Here is an 18,331-nt window from a genome sequence, read left to right as displayed (position 1 = left end):
TGTGATGCAAGCCTTCTTGAAGACTTTTGCCATTTGCCAGGGATCCTGATTCATCCTCAAGGAGTAAATGAAGCTTCCTGTTTAAAATTTAAGCAGTGGATTTAAATACTGAACACAAAAGTTGCTATCTGGATTGTAACAACTAAGGTGGAGGTGGCAGGGGAGCTGGCTCCTCAAAATCTGGATTTAGTGCTGTCTTCACCACACAGATTTCCTTGGCAGGCTTTGCAGTGATGGCAGCTCAGAGTGCAGAGATGTTTGCTCTCAGTTACAGATACCTTCATGCATTCCCAGGGGAGAGACCCTCTGCTGTGGCTATTAGCATTTCTTGTTGCTTTGCCTTCTTGAGAAACATATTGGAGGTTTTCCTTTCAAGTCCTTAAGGGAAAGCCATCCCTGGTTCTGAAATTCTGGCTGCCAGATGAATGCAAAAAATAATACTCCTATTCTAGCAGCAGACTATGGGTGAATAGCAGTTGGAGTGCACTTGAATAAAATTGCCTTCATCATTTAGCTGTGGTGTGACAACTGGCACTGGCTTGGGGCATAAAGGACCATGGTCTGAGCCCCAGCTCTGTTGCAGACCTGCTGTGTGACCCACAGGCTATCATTTTTTGGACATCAGTTTCCCCATCTAGAAATTGAAGACAATGAGAACTATATTGAGACCTCAAAGTATGTCATGATCTAAGAAAGAATATTTAACAGTCTCTCCCATTGCAATTTTCTAGGGATTCTATAACCAATAATGGGAGAAAGCTTCACAATGCTGTAACTGGTTAAGTCATCCTATTTGCCACCACCAAGACACAACAAACTGTCACCTCTTTAAACCTTTGCATTACAAAACATTCTTGAAGAATGGGCACAAACTCGAGTAATCCAACTCTAAACACAGGCTGACATCTCATTCCCACATGTTCTCACCTGAACAAACTTGGATTCCTCTGGACTCTGAGCATTATCAGAGACCAGACACCAGCAATAGATGGCAAGCAACAAGCCAGGCTAATCTGCAACAGCCAATATCTGCCATGGATCACCACCCACTGTACCTGTCCATGGTCCCAAAATCATGGGTTTAGCACCACACACAGCTAAACCAGATTGCAGGTATGTGAGAAACAGTGTTGCTGCTCTGAAAGGGCAAGACAGGCTGGCCAACCAAATATTAAACCAGCAATCCCATATATTTCTTAATGACATCATCACCAAGGTTATAAGGTTGCATCTGACAAAACAAGGGAAACCAAAACACTCCAGGGAGGAGGAGCTGGAATGGCTTGTGGGGCAACACTCCAAAGAAAGCAAACGCTATATCCAAAAAAATTACAGAGGAGGTAAGGGCAGAGCAGATTCCCCAGCACTGGAATTAAACCAATCATTTATTCTAAGAGAAACTTAAGGTAATATCTTAGAATTCAGATAATTCTTAGGCAGTTTTTAAAATACAAATTCTGCTTTTTAGAACCAGATTTGCTGATTTTTAAGAGCCAGTCTTACTGGTAATCTCTAAATATTTGAAATTCCCAATGTCTTTTGTTCACTTCCTCTGTTCTTCCTTTGCTTTTCCTTTCTAACCCAATACCTGGCTCTGTAGCCATGCCATATGCATGCCTGCCCCAATGTTATTAACATCTTATTAGGCTGAGAGAGAAAATGCATGAAGAAGTAATTGTATTAAGTGACTCTCAGAGTTTGTAAATTAATCACCATTGTGCATGCCCTTGGATCAGGCTGCCAGAGGCATTAATCATCTAATCTTTGCCTTTCACTCCAGAGCTTTCAATGTTTGCTCCCAGAATTTGGCTCAGCAGCCTACTGTGAACTTTTCCCTGGGGGTGACCGTAGCAGGGGAAGTATGAAAAGAAGAGGTAGCAGGAGGGATTTCCATGTTTTTGGGATGAAGAGTTGGGGAACTCAGCTGTGGTCCAAAGAAAGAGCAAAAAGCTTTTGAGCTCATATTTCACTGGCAGCAGGTCTGAAAGGAAAGGGCATATCTGAGAGCAAGTGTGGTAGGTCTGATTTTAGGCAGTCAGTCTCGAGGTGTGAACACACAGGCAAGAGGTGGCCCAGAGGTCCCAAGAGCCACCAGAGGCTGGGCAATCTATATCAAGAACAAATCCTAACTGTTGGGTTTACTGCATGAAAAACATGAGTGGCTGAGTTGTGTTCCACCACAGGCAAATCTCCTGCAGCTGTTCTGGACTCAATAAGGCTGCCAAAGGTACCCCAGGCAGGCAATCTGAAGGCTCAATTTACAAAGACCCCAAGAGACTGACACAATTAGGACTGAAGTTGCTCTGGGTTTCCCAGTGATTTATGCAGTGTAAAAGCAAGTGGCAAAAGGCCAGACTTTGTCACTTCCACCTGTGGGCTGGGATACTTACCTCCTCCTGCAAGTACTGAGAGAAACATTCTAGAGTAGGTCCCTGGCAATATGCTCTGTGTATCCCAGTGAGTCTTCTATGGAGAATATTTAAAGTAAATCAGGAAGTGAGGATAAGAAAACAAATGGAATCAGGAATTAGAGGCACAAAATCCCTCTGACTCTGTAAGAAACTCCAGCTCTCAGGCAGAGTATGGTTCATCAAACCATCCTCAGAGTGTGAACGTGCAAGAATTAACTCTTTGTGGCTGCCTTAACAAGAGAACTCCCTATTCTGCCATCACTAATCCTGGCTTCTCCTCTCTACTGGTACCCTGCAGTGCAGCAACAGCACTTACCTACACCCAGAGTAATACATAAAACCACTGAATACTGACTCAGCAGCTGGAAATGGAGGAACAGCCCCATGCTCTCCATGGAGCACTAGCAAGTAGTCTGCCCATCTCTGCCCAAGAGCTTTGCCTGGGCTTGCATTCTATAATCAAAGTGAAGACTTTGGGGGTCTCAGAGCAAGGTAGAATTCCTCTTTTATGCTCAATGGGCACTGTCATCTTGGTGTTAAAGAACATCGTTCTTAGACATTGTGTATTCAGCTTTTAAAATCAATGGGAACCCTGGATGCTCAATAGAGAGGGACCTGCATCTTGCCAGGAATAACCAGAAGGTAAAAAAGCAAGTTACCAGTGATGACAATGACGGGGAGGAAGAAAGGGACTGTTTTCAAAGAGTTTGCAAGAACAGATATCTGAGCTGGAAACTGCTCCATACAAGCCTGCAGAGATACCAAGTGGTATCATTCCTGGTCAGAAGAGGATAGGGAATACTCCTAAACACACATATTTTGGGGAACATTTAGTAACCTGCTTATGGAAGTAGATTGCTTGTGCTGGGGCATGGGAGTGGGTGTTCAAGATCACAGTCTGCCCCATCACAAAGACATCAGGTGTGAGTGAGAGGCATATCCCTGGCATAAATCTCCTGGCAATAACTCAAGGTACAACAAATGGCAATATTTACTGGAAGCTTCAGTGTTACAATTTTTGCTCTTTTGGGGAAAAAAGATTTGACAGAGTCAGCTATGTATTCCAGCTGCTTGTCTTGCCTGATCTGCTGGAGCACTTGACTAAAGTACATTACATTCAAAGCATCAACACAAAGGTCTTGTTGCTTACCTGTTGGATTGGGATAGTTGATTGCTGGAAAAAGAAATAGAAAAACAAGTCAAAACAAAAGCACAGATCATAATCAAAGTCTGAAAATAAAATAAACACATCAAGAAAGGTCACAAATACACAAGTCTCGTGGCAGCATCCCTGTGAGAAAGCAATGCCTGGTGCCTGTTTTGGTGATGGAAAAAGATGTGGATGCTCTGATTCAAGCAGCAAGAGACCTTGAGACAATCCCACCAAAGGGGTGATCTTGGGATCATAGGAAAACCCTTCTGCAACCCAAACAGTTTCCTTCTGAAGCACCCAGTGGGATAGCACCTACTTAGATACCAAAGCTTGGTATCTAAGGGGGACATCAAAGCTGTTTGATGCACTGTGGAAGAGTGACAGGACAGGTATGCTGGGGACACCAGACATGCTGTCAGTCCATGGGACAGGAGGGATGTGTGAAATCAAGCAAACATAACAGGAGAAGGATCTGTACTTTCTGCTGAAATAGAGGGTCCAAACTCCTGTTGGAGAGTAAAGGAGTCATAGAGTTGTGGGAATAGAGAGAGTTGTGAGCAGTTGGGATGATGGGAAGAGAAGTATGGTCAATGCATACCAATGAGATAATCTGGGATTCAAGGTACTGGACAGAGCTACAGCTTTATGAGTGACTAGTTAGGACAAGAATCATACATTCAGCTATGGAAATAACAACTCTTCTGAAATTCTCTTACTTTTATGGGAGTGTGGCTAACACACAGCATCCAGTGGCTATCTTGTATTATAAGCCACTGTACCACAGGGAGCTGCAGCATGGCCTGACTGGGGTTTTGGGCATTTCCTGCCCACAGGGTGCAGAGTGCGAGTCAGAGCTGCTGAGTGAAGGATGAGTGGAGACTGACCTTCAGAGATCTCTAGTGCTCTGCATTGATGGCAGCATCCACAATACAGTGGAATGCGATCGCTCTGTGCCATCAGAACTCCTCAGAGCACAAAGCCCCACCCAAGGGTGACAGAAGAGCACCTCTCTGCATGCCCACATCCCCTGAGGCTGGGCCTGCCCTTGTAGGCAGGACAGAGGAGGAGACACCTACGTTCCATGTACCGGATGATGCGGGCGGCCATGTCTCCAGCCCCAAAGCTGGTGATGGGCGTCAGGCGAACTTCATAGCTCTGAGGCACTTTCAGGTTGGGCAAGATGTGCTCCAGCAGCAGGCCTTTCTCCATTTTCTTCACAGGAATGAAGGTCTGGATGGTGTTTCTCTGAGACAGCTGCACAGAAAACGAACCCATAGTGTTATGAAAAACCTGAAACTGAAAACCTGAGCAATTGTATCCATCATCTAACACCCTATTCCTCCTCTTTCTACACAGATACACACCCAGTTGTCCCATGAGATCATCATGCAGTATTGGTTTGAAAATTGCCATCCCTGGTACAGAACAGAGATCAGGAGCCTGAGTTCTCCCTGAAGGGAAGCCTTGGTGTCCTCCAAGGGAGGGACTGTAGGGACAATTTGAACTACGGGTCCTGAACCAACTTTGTGTCAGAAGCAATGGTTTCAGGAGGGAGAAAATGAACCCAATTCACCCCTGTTAGTGCACTCAGGTTCTGTGCAAACACAGTATGGCATTGCACCAAGACACCCTTCAGTTCACAATCACTGCTGCAGAATTCATTCATTTGCTGCCTGGGCCATGTGGCACTTCATTTGGTGTCTCACTGCTGCCAAGCAATCTACTACCACACTGCCTCAGAAACCTTCCACAGGGTCCATCCTTGGAGAAACTCCACAGACCAGAGCAAGGGGTCTATTTCAAGTTGATGGCTCTCTGGGGTCACTCACAGGCTCCCTCCTTCTCTGTTTCCCATGGGAAGGGGCTGAATGATGTTAGCTGAACCATACCAGCTAAACACTATTCAGTTTGCTAAGGCAGCAGGGAAGTTTCAAGAAAACAACAGGGAAAATATCGTTATCAAAATCACCACCACTAAAAATGATGAATTACATGTCAGTGAGGCTTCCCTGCCATGGTCATGCTTGCTTGGCTGGGAAAGAACAAGAACGAGGATTGCATTGTGAAGATACAATTTCCTGCCTGTCGCTGTGCAGTGCCTGGATCCTTGTGGCAAGACACATTACTGGGGATGCTGGTGATGGGAAAAAGACCATTGGCAGCACTTTCCATAGTCCAGTGTTAACTAAGCTCTCCCTTGCCTCTGATATGTCCTCTAGGCTGAAGTTTCCACAGCAAAAGCAGTTCTTCTGCCCAGCAGTCTCAGTGTTCATCATTAACTCTGAAGTTGCAGGATTACTGGAATTGGGATGCATGGAGGAAGGTTTACAACAAATGTGTCAGTGGGCCAAGAAGATGGAATGAGGGCACAGCAGAAGTGAAGGCCACTATCAAAGCAGGGCAGGGGGCAATGCTGATGTGGTGCTTTCAAAAACAAGTGTATGCGATCCCTGCTCTGCCTGCCTCCAGCTCTCACATATGTAACTCTAAGTTCAAACCCAGAAGAAATGGCCGCCACTGTAGAGCTTTCTGTGCCAAAGCCCCATTCATTTCCAACACAGTCAGGATTCTCTGACTCACCTCTTTGATCTGCCCACAGTTTGGATGCTGGTCCCAAGTGAAGGGGCAGGCACTGGTCCCTGGGAATCTGTGGCTGCATGTGGTTCTCACAGTGAAAAACAATTCTGCACCTGCCTTACAGATTGCACCTAAAGGAAACCAGACTTTTGTACCTGCACACATCAGGGTGTAAGTTGCTTGAGGAACTGCTTGCTGCACTCTCCTCCTCCTCCCCAGGCAAGCTGGAGCAGAGAGCTGGGAGCTGTCCTGGTGCCTTCCCCCAGCTTGGTGCTGCCCTAGGGAGCAGTCCTAGCGGGCAGGACCAGGGCAGAGGCTCCCAGAGGCACCAGGATGCTGCCAGGATCTGTTCATATCAACAAGGCCCTACCTGCACACATGCCAGCTGGGTTCTGACCCAGCTGGTGTTCCTATTGCTCCATCTGCCAGCCCTGCACACCATTGCTCTGGCCAAGCAGTGGCAGAGCTGGCTCCCTGGGACAGGGACTTAAGCTGGGCTCATTAGCACCAGACACCCAATTATCTGGGAGAAGAGGAGCAGTCAGAAGGCAGAAGCAGAAGGCTGGAGTGGTACAGTTCCTAGCCTGGGACTTTTTGGGGAGCAGAGTGTGACTGGGAGGGCTGGCAGCAGCTCCTCCCCACAGGCTGCCATTTGCTGGGGTGTTGGGAAGGCAGCCAGCAAATAGGAGGAGGTCAGGAGCCATTTCCCTTGTCTAGACATAACCTTTAGAAGAGAAAAGAAAATGGAGAGTCAGAGAGAAGCTTGAGGGTGAGACTCAGCCAGTGCAAATTCCACCTCAGCTGGGAGTTAGGTGGAATTTGGGTATCTAAAGCTTCTGGGAGCAAGGTCAAATCACATACTCTCCCACATCATCTAATCCAGGACAAAATGAGAGATCAGCCTCCAGTCTGCACTGCAAAGCTCTGTATCTCCTAGTCGAGTCTATCCTCAGGGACTTGTGTAACCAAATAAATAACAGGCTGCCACCCAGGTTTGGCTGCAAAACAGAAATAATTAAAGGCACATATGCTTCCTATGGGTTGCAACCTCCCTGCTTTCTAGAAGAGACCTGAATCCCTAGGTAATGGGAAAGGCACAGCCAAGGCTCAGCATGTATCTCCTCCTGGTGCTCAGAGGTAAAGTTTTAAGAGGTCTTTTCCCTCCACCAAATATTTTGTAGCTGTATCTTCTCCCAGCGTATGTCCTGTCTCTATCCAATATGCAGCTTGGACTGACACAGAAACTGGCTGCCAGCAAGACTGCCCTCTGCACATCTTTACTACACTCTCTACAGTCCTGGCATCACAACAGAACTGGCCCTGGATGTCTTTGAAAGATTGGCTTCTCTGTGAAAAGCAGCATGGGCCCTGAGCTAGCTGCAGCTGTCAGTAGAAAGAGCCAGGTGTGCTGCCAGCACAGCTTAAAGGGCATGAAATTAGTGCCAGGGAGAGAAGGGGGCAGCTGCAGCCAGCTGCTTGCTGTGTGCATGTGGAGCAGGTGCTGGCTTACAGTCACTAGCACAGGTCCAGCAGACAGAGACACAAAGGCCAAAGTCTGCCTCTGCATCCCCCTCCTTGAACATGCTCTCTGTCCCTGGCTGCCAGCAGCAAGTCCGTACAGAGCTGTGTGCATCAGTCCAACAGGAACCCATTTTTCAATCCACTTCAATTGCCAGCTGTTTCCCTGTCTCCTGCTCCATGTGTTCTGTGCTATCCTGGTATCTTCTCCCTTCCACCCCCTTCTCAGCATCTCTCCTCGGATCACGCTGACCCCGTGCTCCAGTTTAATATTGCTGCAGTGCAGTTAATAAAGCAGAGGCTGGCTCAGAGGACAGGGAAACACTGGCCACCTTATTAGAGACGCTGAAGCCTCAGTGGAGGAGCTCATGCTACAAGCTCATTCATCACCAGGCTCAGCAGGCTGGCCCAGGGGCCAGAACAAGAGCACTGCGCAAAGCACACACTCGCCTCTGCCTTCCCCTCCTTCCATTCCCAATAATCTGAGCAAGGGGATGGGAAAGGGAAAACCACAAACAAATCCACAGTTCCTACCAGCTGGCTGTGAATATTACACAGGAGGCAGAGGTGAGAATGTTCTTGTAGAATCGGCTCTCTAGAAACACCTTACAAAGGACAAAGTCAGCCCCGTGTGGTTTGTGTGTATTCACGTGCAGTGTAAGCAACCTATCCCTTTCCCTGTCCCTGTCCCTGTCCCTGTCCCTTTCCCTGTCACTGTAAACAGTATTAGCCACCAGGGGAGAACTCACATGCACTCAGCCACCAAACCTCTGGGAGTTGCAAACTGGGGCTGCCCTTCCTCATTCCTCACCCTCACCTGCCCTGTTGGTGGGCACTGTCTGTCCTTTCCTCTGTCATGTCATTTGAGCCAGCTTGTGATGCTTGCAGGTGCTTGTCCCACTGTAGCCAGCCAAGATGGCCCACGGACCAGGAACACACACCAAGAGTCTCAGAGACAAAAGCAGGATGCCACAGTACCCCTGTCCCTGCTTCCATTCCCAGCTGGGGCATTGTCATAGCAGAGGGCCCAAGGTATGACACTGCCACATCCTCATTTTCTGTTTATACAGGCTATTAAAGGAAAAATCCAAGATGATGTTTTTAGACTGAATGATGTTTATTGCAGATATGTACCAGCTAGAAGCCTTGATAAAGCTGAAGGATATTAATAAACACATCTGTCAAGAGTTACTGTTGTGGTTCTGCTCTACACCACCACAACAATCTACCTGTGCTGAGACCATGCATGTGGTCTCACAACTGCATATTAATGCTTGTTTGAAAGAAGAAATTAGACAGAAAATCTGTTTCATCACCAAGTCCCCAGGTATTTTTAACAAACAACAGCTAGAAAAAAGAACATTAAAATCAGTTAGACCCCCCAACAAACTGAATGGAGCAAAGACACTGTGACTGTTTTGCAGGCATCCAGCTTCCCAGCATTGCAATTCACTCCTGATGCTCTCTCTTTACTTGTCCCGCTTCTTCAGCAACTTCTCAGCTCAGGGCACAAGCACCAGCTCTGCTTTCCAATATCTCCATTCAAATCCTTTCCACACACGCTCGCTCTTTCACTCTTTTTTCTCAGCCTCATTCAAATTCCCCTGGCTGCTCCTTCCTGCAGCACAAAAGAGACAGGGATGGCTGTCTGCATTCCCTCTCCAACCTCCCTAACTGCAGATATGGGCTGCAGGGAGACAGCTCCCAGCTCTTTCTGCAGCCTCTCCAGCCTCTGCAGGCAGAGGAGGCAGCAGATAAAGGCAGGCTGGTGTGGCACAGCAGCCTCGCACTCAGGCTCCATCCCTCTGACAGGCTCTTCCTTGCTCCCTGTGCAGCTCTGCACACCAGACAAATGCTGCCTCTGGCTTGTGTGCAAGGCAGGGTGTCGTAACCTCCCCCAGTCTCTCCCCCCCAGTCTGTGAGTGTGAGGACACTCTGGACAGCAGACATCCACCAGACTAGGTGCTGTGGAGAGCCTGGTGGTGCAGGAAGCACAGGTATCTCACAAAGGTCTGAAAAGAAGCATGGGGCAATAATCTGGACAAAGTAATCTTCAACTGCCTGTGCAGCTGGTGGGCTGTACTCTTCAAGCAACCAGCAATCAAGGTGGTCTTCAAAGCTCAGTGCCAAGCTGCCCAGTTTCTCAGCACACATGGATATCCCTGTTTAGCAGGGGGTCAGGAGAAGTGAGAGTAGCAGAACGGCACTTCTCTCCTGACAGGCAATACCAACCAGGGTGTGACAGAGCCTCCCACTTGTACCATTTCAGCCTGTTTGCACAGAATCTTGGCTTCCTTACACAGCTTTGTCCCAGAGTGCTGCAGGCATCATCTCTTATCAGATTTCCCCAGTGGCTTCGGCTGCAATGACCTCATCCCAACAAAGCCCAGCTAAGATACAGCTGCTCCCTTCCTGAGGGAGTGTTGCTCACAAGCACCAGAAACAATCACACCACTGCCCTCACTGTGATGGGACAGCCAGGACAGATCTCCCAAGGTACTGAAGCTTGTTTATGGCACTGGTAACAGCTCCTGGGATGAACAGGGGCTCTGCAATGCCAAACCTCCTGCTACCTCATCAGACATTCCCTGTCCTCAATTCCTGCCCCAACTGTGCCTCCAAAGGCACAGGATATGCGGCAGAGAGGCAACCTCAAAGAGTTTAGAAGCCATGGACTTCTTAAAGTTTAAAAAAAAAAGGAAATATGATAACAGAATTTATGCGTCTTGGAGTTTATAGTACCAAAGATTGAAAGAAAATTATTCAGTTCTCCATTGCTGTAGAATGAGAGCTCAGCATGTAAGTTCCATGGGTAGAAGGAGTTTTTTGGGAAAGTGGAATGAAAATGCTCAGAAACAGGGTCAGGAGGGAGGTGGGGATAGGAAATTTTAGGGAACTCTCTTGAACGTGAGGCTCCAATATGTTCCACACAGCTGGAAAAATGTGCCATAAATCTGGCCTTCCTTTCCCCTTCTTCCTATTCACTCTGACACACAGCAGTGGATTGAGATTGTGATCCTTGATGTCACCTTGGCACCACAGGGCAGAGCAGAGGAAGATGTCTTTGACATTCCTTTTGAACACTATGAATTGGATGCTTGATCTCTGTATTTTGGCAGAGGGATAAAATCCCAGAGTTCAGAGAAGAGCAAAACATGGCTACAATCTGGGACACAGCAAGGGATGCACGCTGCTGCCTGACAGGGGCTAGTCCCCTGTCACCCGAGGGGCTGCCTCTGCTTATTAATTTTATGTATGTATCACATCTTATCTTAAAAGTGGTTTGTTCCTTTTGGGCCTGCTCCTCCCCTTGGACATCTGTTCCAGAGCCTGACTGCCCTAATGTTCTCATTTCCAGACTGAATTTATTCACATGCAGCTTGCACCCACTTATCCTGTGCCAGCAGTGTCCTTTAGCTTCAGTGGCTCTTTTCCCTCGCTGCTGCTTGACCCCCTGATGTTTTACAGACAGAAATCTCACCACCTCTCAGCCTCTGCTTTGCTGGGCTAAGATTCTGTGACTGCTCTTGTAACACAGACTCTCACTTTCCAGGATTGACTCTACAGTGTTTTTCTGCACCATCCCATTTGCTGGATCAGTGTCTGGCCTGCATACAGGATGTAGTGGCACTTCTCCACCTTGCCCAGAAGTACCTCTAGTTTCATCTAGGAGTACATTTGCCCTTTCTCACACCTGCATCTCATCAGCAGCTCCTTGAAGTCAACTCAGTTGAGCACTGCACTCATTTTCCAAAGATGAGCTTCCAGCCTGCAGCACCTTCTGCATCAATGACCCTGCCTTTGTATCACTGCATTTCATCCCACCAGTGTCGCTTTCTCGGCTGTTTAGGTGGCCTGGAAAGGCCCAGGGATGGCCTTGAAGAGCCGACGCTTCAAAGGACGAGAAGAGACTTCAGATCTTTTCTCGGTCTCGGTGTTTATTAATTGTTTATCTAAAAGATTTTCTTTCGGCCCAACAGAGGTCTGCACAGCAAGCCAGCCATGAGCACACTGAGAGCCCCCGGGGCGGTCACCTATCTTTATACTCCAAGTTACATACACAATATTTATTATTTTTCCCCAATACCTTTTACCCTTATTAACCGGTGCACTTCTAGTAATAACCAATCCCAAAGTGCCAACATCACCACAGAAGATGGAGGCCAAGAAGAAGAAGAAGAAGGACAGGACATGCCCCAATTCCTCCATCTTACTTCTTTAGACCCCCCTGTACAGAAATCCTAAACCCTGTGTCTTACACTCTAATTAACTTATCCCTTCACCTTTTACCCCAGTGAAATCCTCCCATCCTCATACAGGTGTCGTCTCCTGTGTAGGATCAAAGTCCAGCCACCAGACACTTCTGGCAACATTCCAGGACTCCCGAGCCCCCCAAGGGTGGTCTCGGCCACTCTGCACCTCCGTCCTGAGGTGCTGAGATCCCACACACCAGAACCACTCAAATGGTTTTCCATCTTTCAGATCTTTCTTCCAATCTTTCCTAACCCTTCACCAAGGTGGCATTGTCTCCCAGCCTGCTGTCAGCTGCACAAAATTTCAAGAGCACAATCCTAATAGGGGATTCTGAACTCTGGCTGGTATCAGCTGCAGGGAGGATGCCTACCTACTCTGGAAAAACTATTTGGGTAAGTTTTGGGAAGACATTTGGTTTGGATATGAAGATAGTCATTGTGATGCTTCTTTATAATCTCTCATCAAACTTTCTCTGCCTGTCACATTGAATTAAAATATTTTCTTTGGTTAGTACTTAATCACTATCTTGGATAGAAATGATGTCAAGCATTAACCTCATCAATTAAAGGGTTAAGGTAAGTTTAAAGCTGGATTTATTGCATTTTCTTTGCTTGATAGCCATAACTCCTAAGGGGTTTCCAGAACAAATAACCACATTGCAAGCACAAAGCTGGCATTTCCCAGACAAGCACATCAGTGAACTGAAATTCATGCCTATGTTTTTCATCAGCCAAGCACACAGGTTCAGATCCTGGGATTAAGCAAGGATGGATGCCCAACCCAAACCCATTATTCAGTCTAAATGAGGAGTCCTGAAAGCTTTTTGTACTGAATTGTCCTTTATCAGGAGGCCCAGTTTCTTGGCTGAAACATTCCCAGCTCCAGAGAGAGAAGCAACTGCAACCTTCAGTGGCTTCTGAGGACAGCTGGAGCCATCAAGGCTGGGAGGCAGTCTCTCTCTCTCTTCCTCTTGCACAGGCAATCAGCTGCCCATCCTCATTAGGTGCCAAGAGCAGCAGTTTATGGCTTCCTAGAGAAGCCAAATTGGTGCTGTCATGAATTACTGTAAGTGCTTGTTCCACACTCTTCAATAATGTCTTTCATTAGGATCTGATCAGAAAGCAATATGTATTTTATTAGCGTATGTTCCCTGGTCTAAGGAAGAGCAGACCTAGCCTTCACTCTGTCAGAGAGGCAGTCAAGCACAAGCCTTAGCTGAGCCTCTCTCCTACTGTCTCACAGCCTTATTTTCAACCCTGAGGATATGTGCAGTCCTTCTGTTTCAGACCGGAAGCTTCTCTAGCTGCAAGTTCCTGCCTGTACTGACTCTTGACTGCACAGCAGAGCCTGTGATCACTTCTGTGTTGTATGGGCACGAGCTGGGTAAGAGACACCATCTCTCATGCTCCTCCACATGCCCCTCTTGCAGAGAGCAATGGTTCCAGACTCTTTTGAGCCTCACAGCTGAAAATCAGCACTGCTTGGTGCCTTACTGATCCAACTTTATACCCATCCCTACGTCAGTAAGCACAGTCTCCTCTTCCACCAATTTCCTTGCACTGGACACACTGGCTGCTTACAGCCATACCCGTGCATGTGTCTGTGCACTGTTCTGTCAGCACTTCTGACTCCAAGAAAAAAAAAAAGCAATTTGGCTCTGCACAGCCCAAGTCTGCCCAGCTGCAGTTAGGCTGAGCTCTGAGCCACTTTGCCTATAATATGGGTGTAACTTGCAAGCAGGACATACTCCACCAACAAAAGCTTCATTTCTTCCCCACAGACCCTGGCAGAGCCCTCTGTTAGGGCCCCTTCACCCTTGCAAACAACTAATAAAGGATGGGGCTGATGCTTCCTGGAGCAGAAACAACCTTTTTGTGTGACTCTGAACTTTCCAGTCTGGTACCTGTAATGAAGGTTTGTAGGTAAGTATCACTCCAGAGCCTCTAGGCTGTCTATAAAGAAGAGGCAGAGGCAGCACAAGACATGCAGGGAGACCCATAAAGCCCTTCACATTGCTCCATGCTGGCCACTTCATTTCTTTATGATACACAGCCAAAACATCCATCTAGTGCCTACTCCTTCCATTAGTGACTAGCTATGAGAGAGACTACATCTCTCTTCCAAACCCTTCCCCTTCACACACTCTTATCTCTTATCTCCAATGTGTTCTAGGAAGTGAGAGCCAAGGGAAAAAAGAAACAAAAACCAGAACAAACCCAGAAAAAGGAAACAGAAACAAAAGAAAGAAGAGGTAGAATATAGGAAGGGGAGCAGAAGAAAGCACAAAGGTCCATAAAGAAAAGATGGTGAAGCAGCAGGAGGAACACAGACTGACTGTAGAAAAGAACAGATGAGCAAACAGGAGGAAGCCACATCACAGCCTATCAACAGGGACTTTCAGAAAGACTCAATACTCAAGCATGTACCCCTTGAAGCCACCGAAGGAGTGTGGATAAGAAATGCACAAAAAGGACTGACTTTGATACTGGGCAAGCATCTTTCATTCTGTACTCAGCTCTGTAAAATACAAGCCAAGAGCCTGCTGGACACAAACAAGCACAGTGATGTGGAAACAACTTCTGTATCCTGCAAAGCTGCTATGAGGAGTCTATTGGTTTGGGGAATCTGATTACCTCCTCTCTCACATTTTTCTTACCCAAAATGAACACAGAACAGTGGTGTTAGGAGCTAGAAAGACATGAGATTTCCCTTCTAGATGTGTTTTAAGGTCATATGAGCCTTTCCAGCAAGATTATTTGAATTGCTCTTCTCAGTCGCTGTAACTGTTCTGAACACAGCTAAAACTGGGACATTTGCTTGAAATATTCCCTCGTACTAGGAAAGCTAAACAATATCCTGCTTTCCCTCTTGCCCAGTTAAGTTCTTGAATGGCATTAGGAGCAGTCCTTAAAAAAATTAATGCAAAGACAAAATCTCTCTGCCAGGCACCTGATGAATGGCCAGACACCTTGAACACTGTCACCTACCCTGTTTTGGGCAGGTTACCTTGGGCTTTGGATCTGGCTGGGACAGAGGTAATTTTCCCAACAGGAGCCCTCACAATGCTGTGCTTTGTGTGGGTGGCTAGAAAGAACTTGGTAACACACCAGTGGTTTGGCTCCTGCTAAGCAGAGCTCCCACAGCACCAGTGCTGCCTCTCCACACTCTCCCCTCCCCAGCAGGCTGGGGGTGGGCAAGATCTTGAGAGGGGTCATATCCAGGACTCAAATTGGCCAAAGGGATATGAAAGTATGACTGTGATGTTTGTCTTCCAGAGCAACTGCTGCCTGTACTGAGGACCTGCTTCCCACGAAGGGATTGCTTGCTGCTGGGAAGTAGAGAATCAATTGTTTTCCTTTGATTCTGCGCATGGCCTTAGAAGTTGGTTATTAAACTGACTTTATCTTGACTCACATGGCTTTTTCAATCTTATTTTCTCTCCCCCTGTACTGCTGAGGATAGAGTAGTTTGGTGGGCAACTGGCATCCAGCCAAGGTCAACCAACTACACTTCACTTACTGTGGATAATCACAGAAGGGAAATGATACCTTAAGACTGAAGCATAATTGATCTGCCCCTGCTCATATTACTAATTTTTCCAACTAACTGATTACAAATGACCTGTGGACTAGGGAAAACCAGCTCAGAAAAACCACATATCATACTGAAGAGCAATTTGTGAATGCAAAAAGACAGAATTAATCAAACTAATTCAGTAGTTAAGCATCATTTGCTAAGCTCTCACGGGCAAAGGGAAGAAGTCCCAGTTGTGGCACTGGAAACTGTCAGGCTACCAAAGGGGGAAACCTTATTCCATGGCTACCAATCATTTCCACTGAGATCATACCTGACCCATCAGTGGTGGTCAGGCCTGTGCCAAGCTTTCCTGGCCATCCCTGTAGAAAACACTCTGATCCTCTGGCTGACAGGGCCAACAGCAGCCACGGCCAGGCAGACATCTCCACCTGCAGTGAGTGGGAATGGCTCGGGGAAAACTCCCTTCCTTTGTGCTGGTGGAAGCTCTGCTGCTGTCGACTTAGCCAACATAGAGTACAAACATGAAACATGGAAAAAGCTCCTTGTTTCCACCCCCACCAAACATTCAGCTATCCTGGGATCTTCCCTTATAACAGAGGTGGAGAAGACCTTGTTCTAGCAGCACCTTCTGTGACAGATTGCTAGGGATGAAAAGCGAGATGGCTCAATGTGCTATCAGCTGCAGTGACTGATGGTGTGTCCCATTTCCAGGCAGAGAGAGCACAGCTGAGGTAAGATCCTGCTGTCTTCACTCCCACATGCCCGTGGCAAAGTCACTGCTTCACTTCCAGGTCCTGCACAGCAATCTTATTAAGCTTCAAGGACTGCTTGTCCACCATTTGTTATTGACCAGCCAGCTCTCCTTCCAGGGGCATGCAGCGGACACTCGGTCCCAAACCCCTCCTCCTCTGCAGCCTAGAAAGGCAGAGCCTCCTCTCCCCCCTCTTGCTTTCCCTGGCTTTGCATCATGGTAACTGTTCAAACCATCCACCAAGCATACCTCCCACTGGCACTGGCTTATTTCTCCATCCTTTTCCACCTCTTCCTAAGGGATGAATCCTGCCCAGCATCACGTAGGCCACTAGCACAACTGAATGCAATTGTCTTGAGAGCACAGATATAATCTGCCTATTCTCACTGCCTGAACAAAAGTCGAAATAAAAAAAAGAGCATCAGTAGGGAGATACGATAAAATACCTTTTCCACTACAGAGGATGATTCTGCAGGTAGATGGAATTGTGTTGATTTGATATCCAATATGACAGCAGCCTGTGATCAAACATCAAACTGGCAGACAAGGGAGGCAAAAGAAGAAGAGAGGACCAGAGAAGCTTTCTGACAGATATGACTTATGAACCATCCTGTAACAGAAGGTCTGCTTTGAGATTCAGTGCTGGGCAAACACTGTGAAGCCAAGTCACTGGAGCCCCCAGTCCTAACACCAGTGAGAGAGGACCAGCAGAGCCTGTATCAAGTGCAATGATGAGCACCATGTGCAGCTTCAGGAAAAGCCACACTCCCTTCCTGGTTGCAGCCAGGTGTGACTGTGGTGCTCTGGGTAAAGGGACTCACACATCCCTGTTCCATGTGCCCAGTCTGTGTCCTACCCTGGACATCAAACTGGCCTGTCCAATTAAGCAGCCTGTCAGCTGGAGGATTTTTTGGTGGATGTGGCACCACATTCCCTTTTTCCAGGTAACACCAGGCCAGTGCACCACACAGCATATTTTATCCAGAGCAGGATGGATACCTCCCTAGCTCACAAGCTGCAACTCTTCTTTAAGCTTTTCATCTTCTAGTATGAAAACTAGGATAGCCCTGACTGCTTTTTAGTTAAGTCCTAAAGCAGATATCACCTCCTTAGCTCTTGCAGCATCCCCCAGCTGAAAACCTCCCTGCAATAGTACTGTGGGAATGCACAGGATGGGGCCCGTGGGGTCACAATGCACCAGAGAGCCTTGGGATGAGGGCTGTGGACCCAACCTGGTCTGCAGTGGTTGCCTTGGCAATGGCAGCACTGTGCTGTGGAGCCAGCAAAATGTCAGAGCCTCTGTAAAGCGAGTTCTGCCACACTGGGCTCTGCCTTGTGCAGAGCTGCCTCCTCACCGAGCCTTTGGTGTCCCGTCCTCCCCTCCCTTGCTCTGAGGTGCAGCCCCCGGGCACCCCCTAAGGCACCAGCTGCTCGTTTTCCCATCCTTGCCTGAAGCCATGGCTGCATGTGCAGGAGAAAAGGAATCTTGTTCAAGAAAAGGAATTTTGTTCACCTCCCAGGATACGCGGCTGGGCTGCTGCAAGAGCCACCACTGCTCAAGTACATCACCTTTCTGCAGCCACAGCATTTCTAACCTGGGACCCAAAGGCATTCTAAGCAGACGTTCATGGGAAAGTGTGGGCAGGTGCACTGCTGTTCACCCTCCCTGTGGTGCAGTACCACCCCTGCTCAGTGCTCAGAGGGAGAGACCCCCCTGCCCTCCGAGGGCTGGCCGCCTCCGGGAGCCCATGAAGCCAAAGACAGGCTGCAGCAGACAGACACTGCCCAAATGGGCTCAGGGGAGAGAAAAAGAGCAACTCAGAGGCAGAAATGAAGTGATACAGATCCACAGTCCTTGGACCTCGGCATAAAACCTCTCCCGCTGTGTTGGGATGGCGGTCAGCAGACTTAACCTTCCACTCTAATCACAGTCATTAAATTCCTGCTAACGCCCCTGTCCCGTGTCTGTCCCAACAGCTCTGTTATCTGTCACCTCCCCACATGGTATGCAGGCTCCCCACGGCTGCAGCTCTCATTAATGCTGCTCTGGCTGGCTGATGAGGCAAGTGGCAGCCGGCTCCCAAGCCTAGATGAGTTTTGTAGACAGCAGGGAATGTTTATCCAACATGG

General features: G+C 47.8%; 1 protein-coding gene across 1 annotated transcript in view; it reads right to left on the bottom strand.

Annotated features, from left to right (window-relative positions):
* The window catches only part of MDGA1 (MAM domain containing glycosylphosphatidylinositol anchor 1), a 139,772-nt gene that overhangs the window by 21,340 nt on the left and 100,101 nt on the right, over positions 1–18,331 (bottom strand). The window contains exons 12-13 of the mRNA XM_058802526.1: positions 4,641–4,818; positions 3,562–3,585 (exon numbers count right to left, since the gene is read on the bottom strand). Coding sequence (XP_058658509.1) covers positions 3,562–3,585; positions 4,641–4,818 — 202 coding nt within the window. The remainder of the gene's footprint in view (positions 1–3,561; positions 3,586–4,640; positions 4,819–18,331) is intronic.

The sequence above is a fragment of the Ammospiza caudacuta genome, chromosome 3 (genome assembly GCF_027887145.1).
Source record: "Ammospiza caudacuta isolate bAmmCau1 chromosome 3, bAmmCau1.pri, whole genome shotgun sequence".
In the NCBI taxonomy this organism is placed as follows: domain Eukaryota; kingdom Metazoa; phylum Chordata; class Aves; order Passeriformes; family Passerellidae; genus Ammospiza; species Ammospiza caudacuta.
Note: the sequence above shows the minus strand (reverse complement) of the source record. Positions and strands in the feature narration are given on the sequence as shown.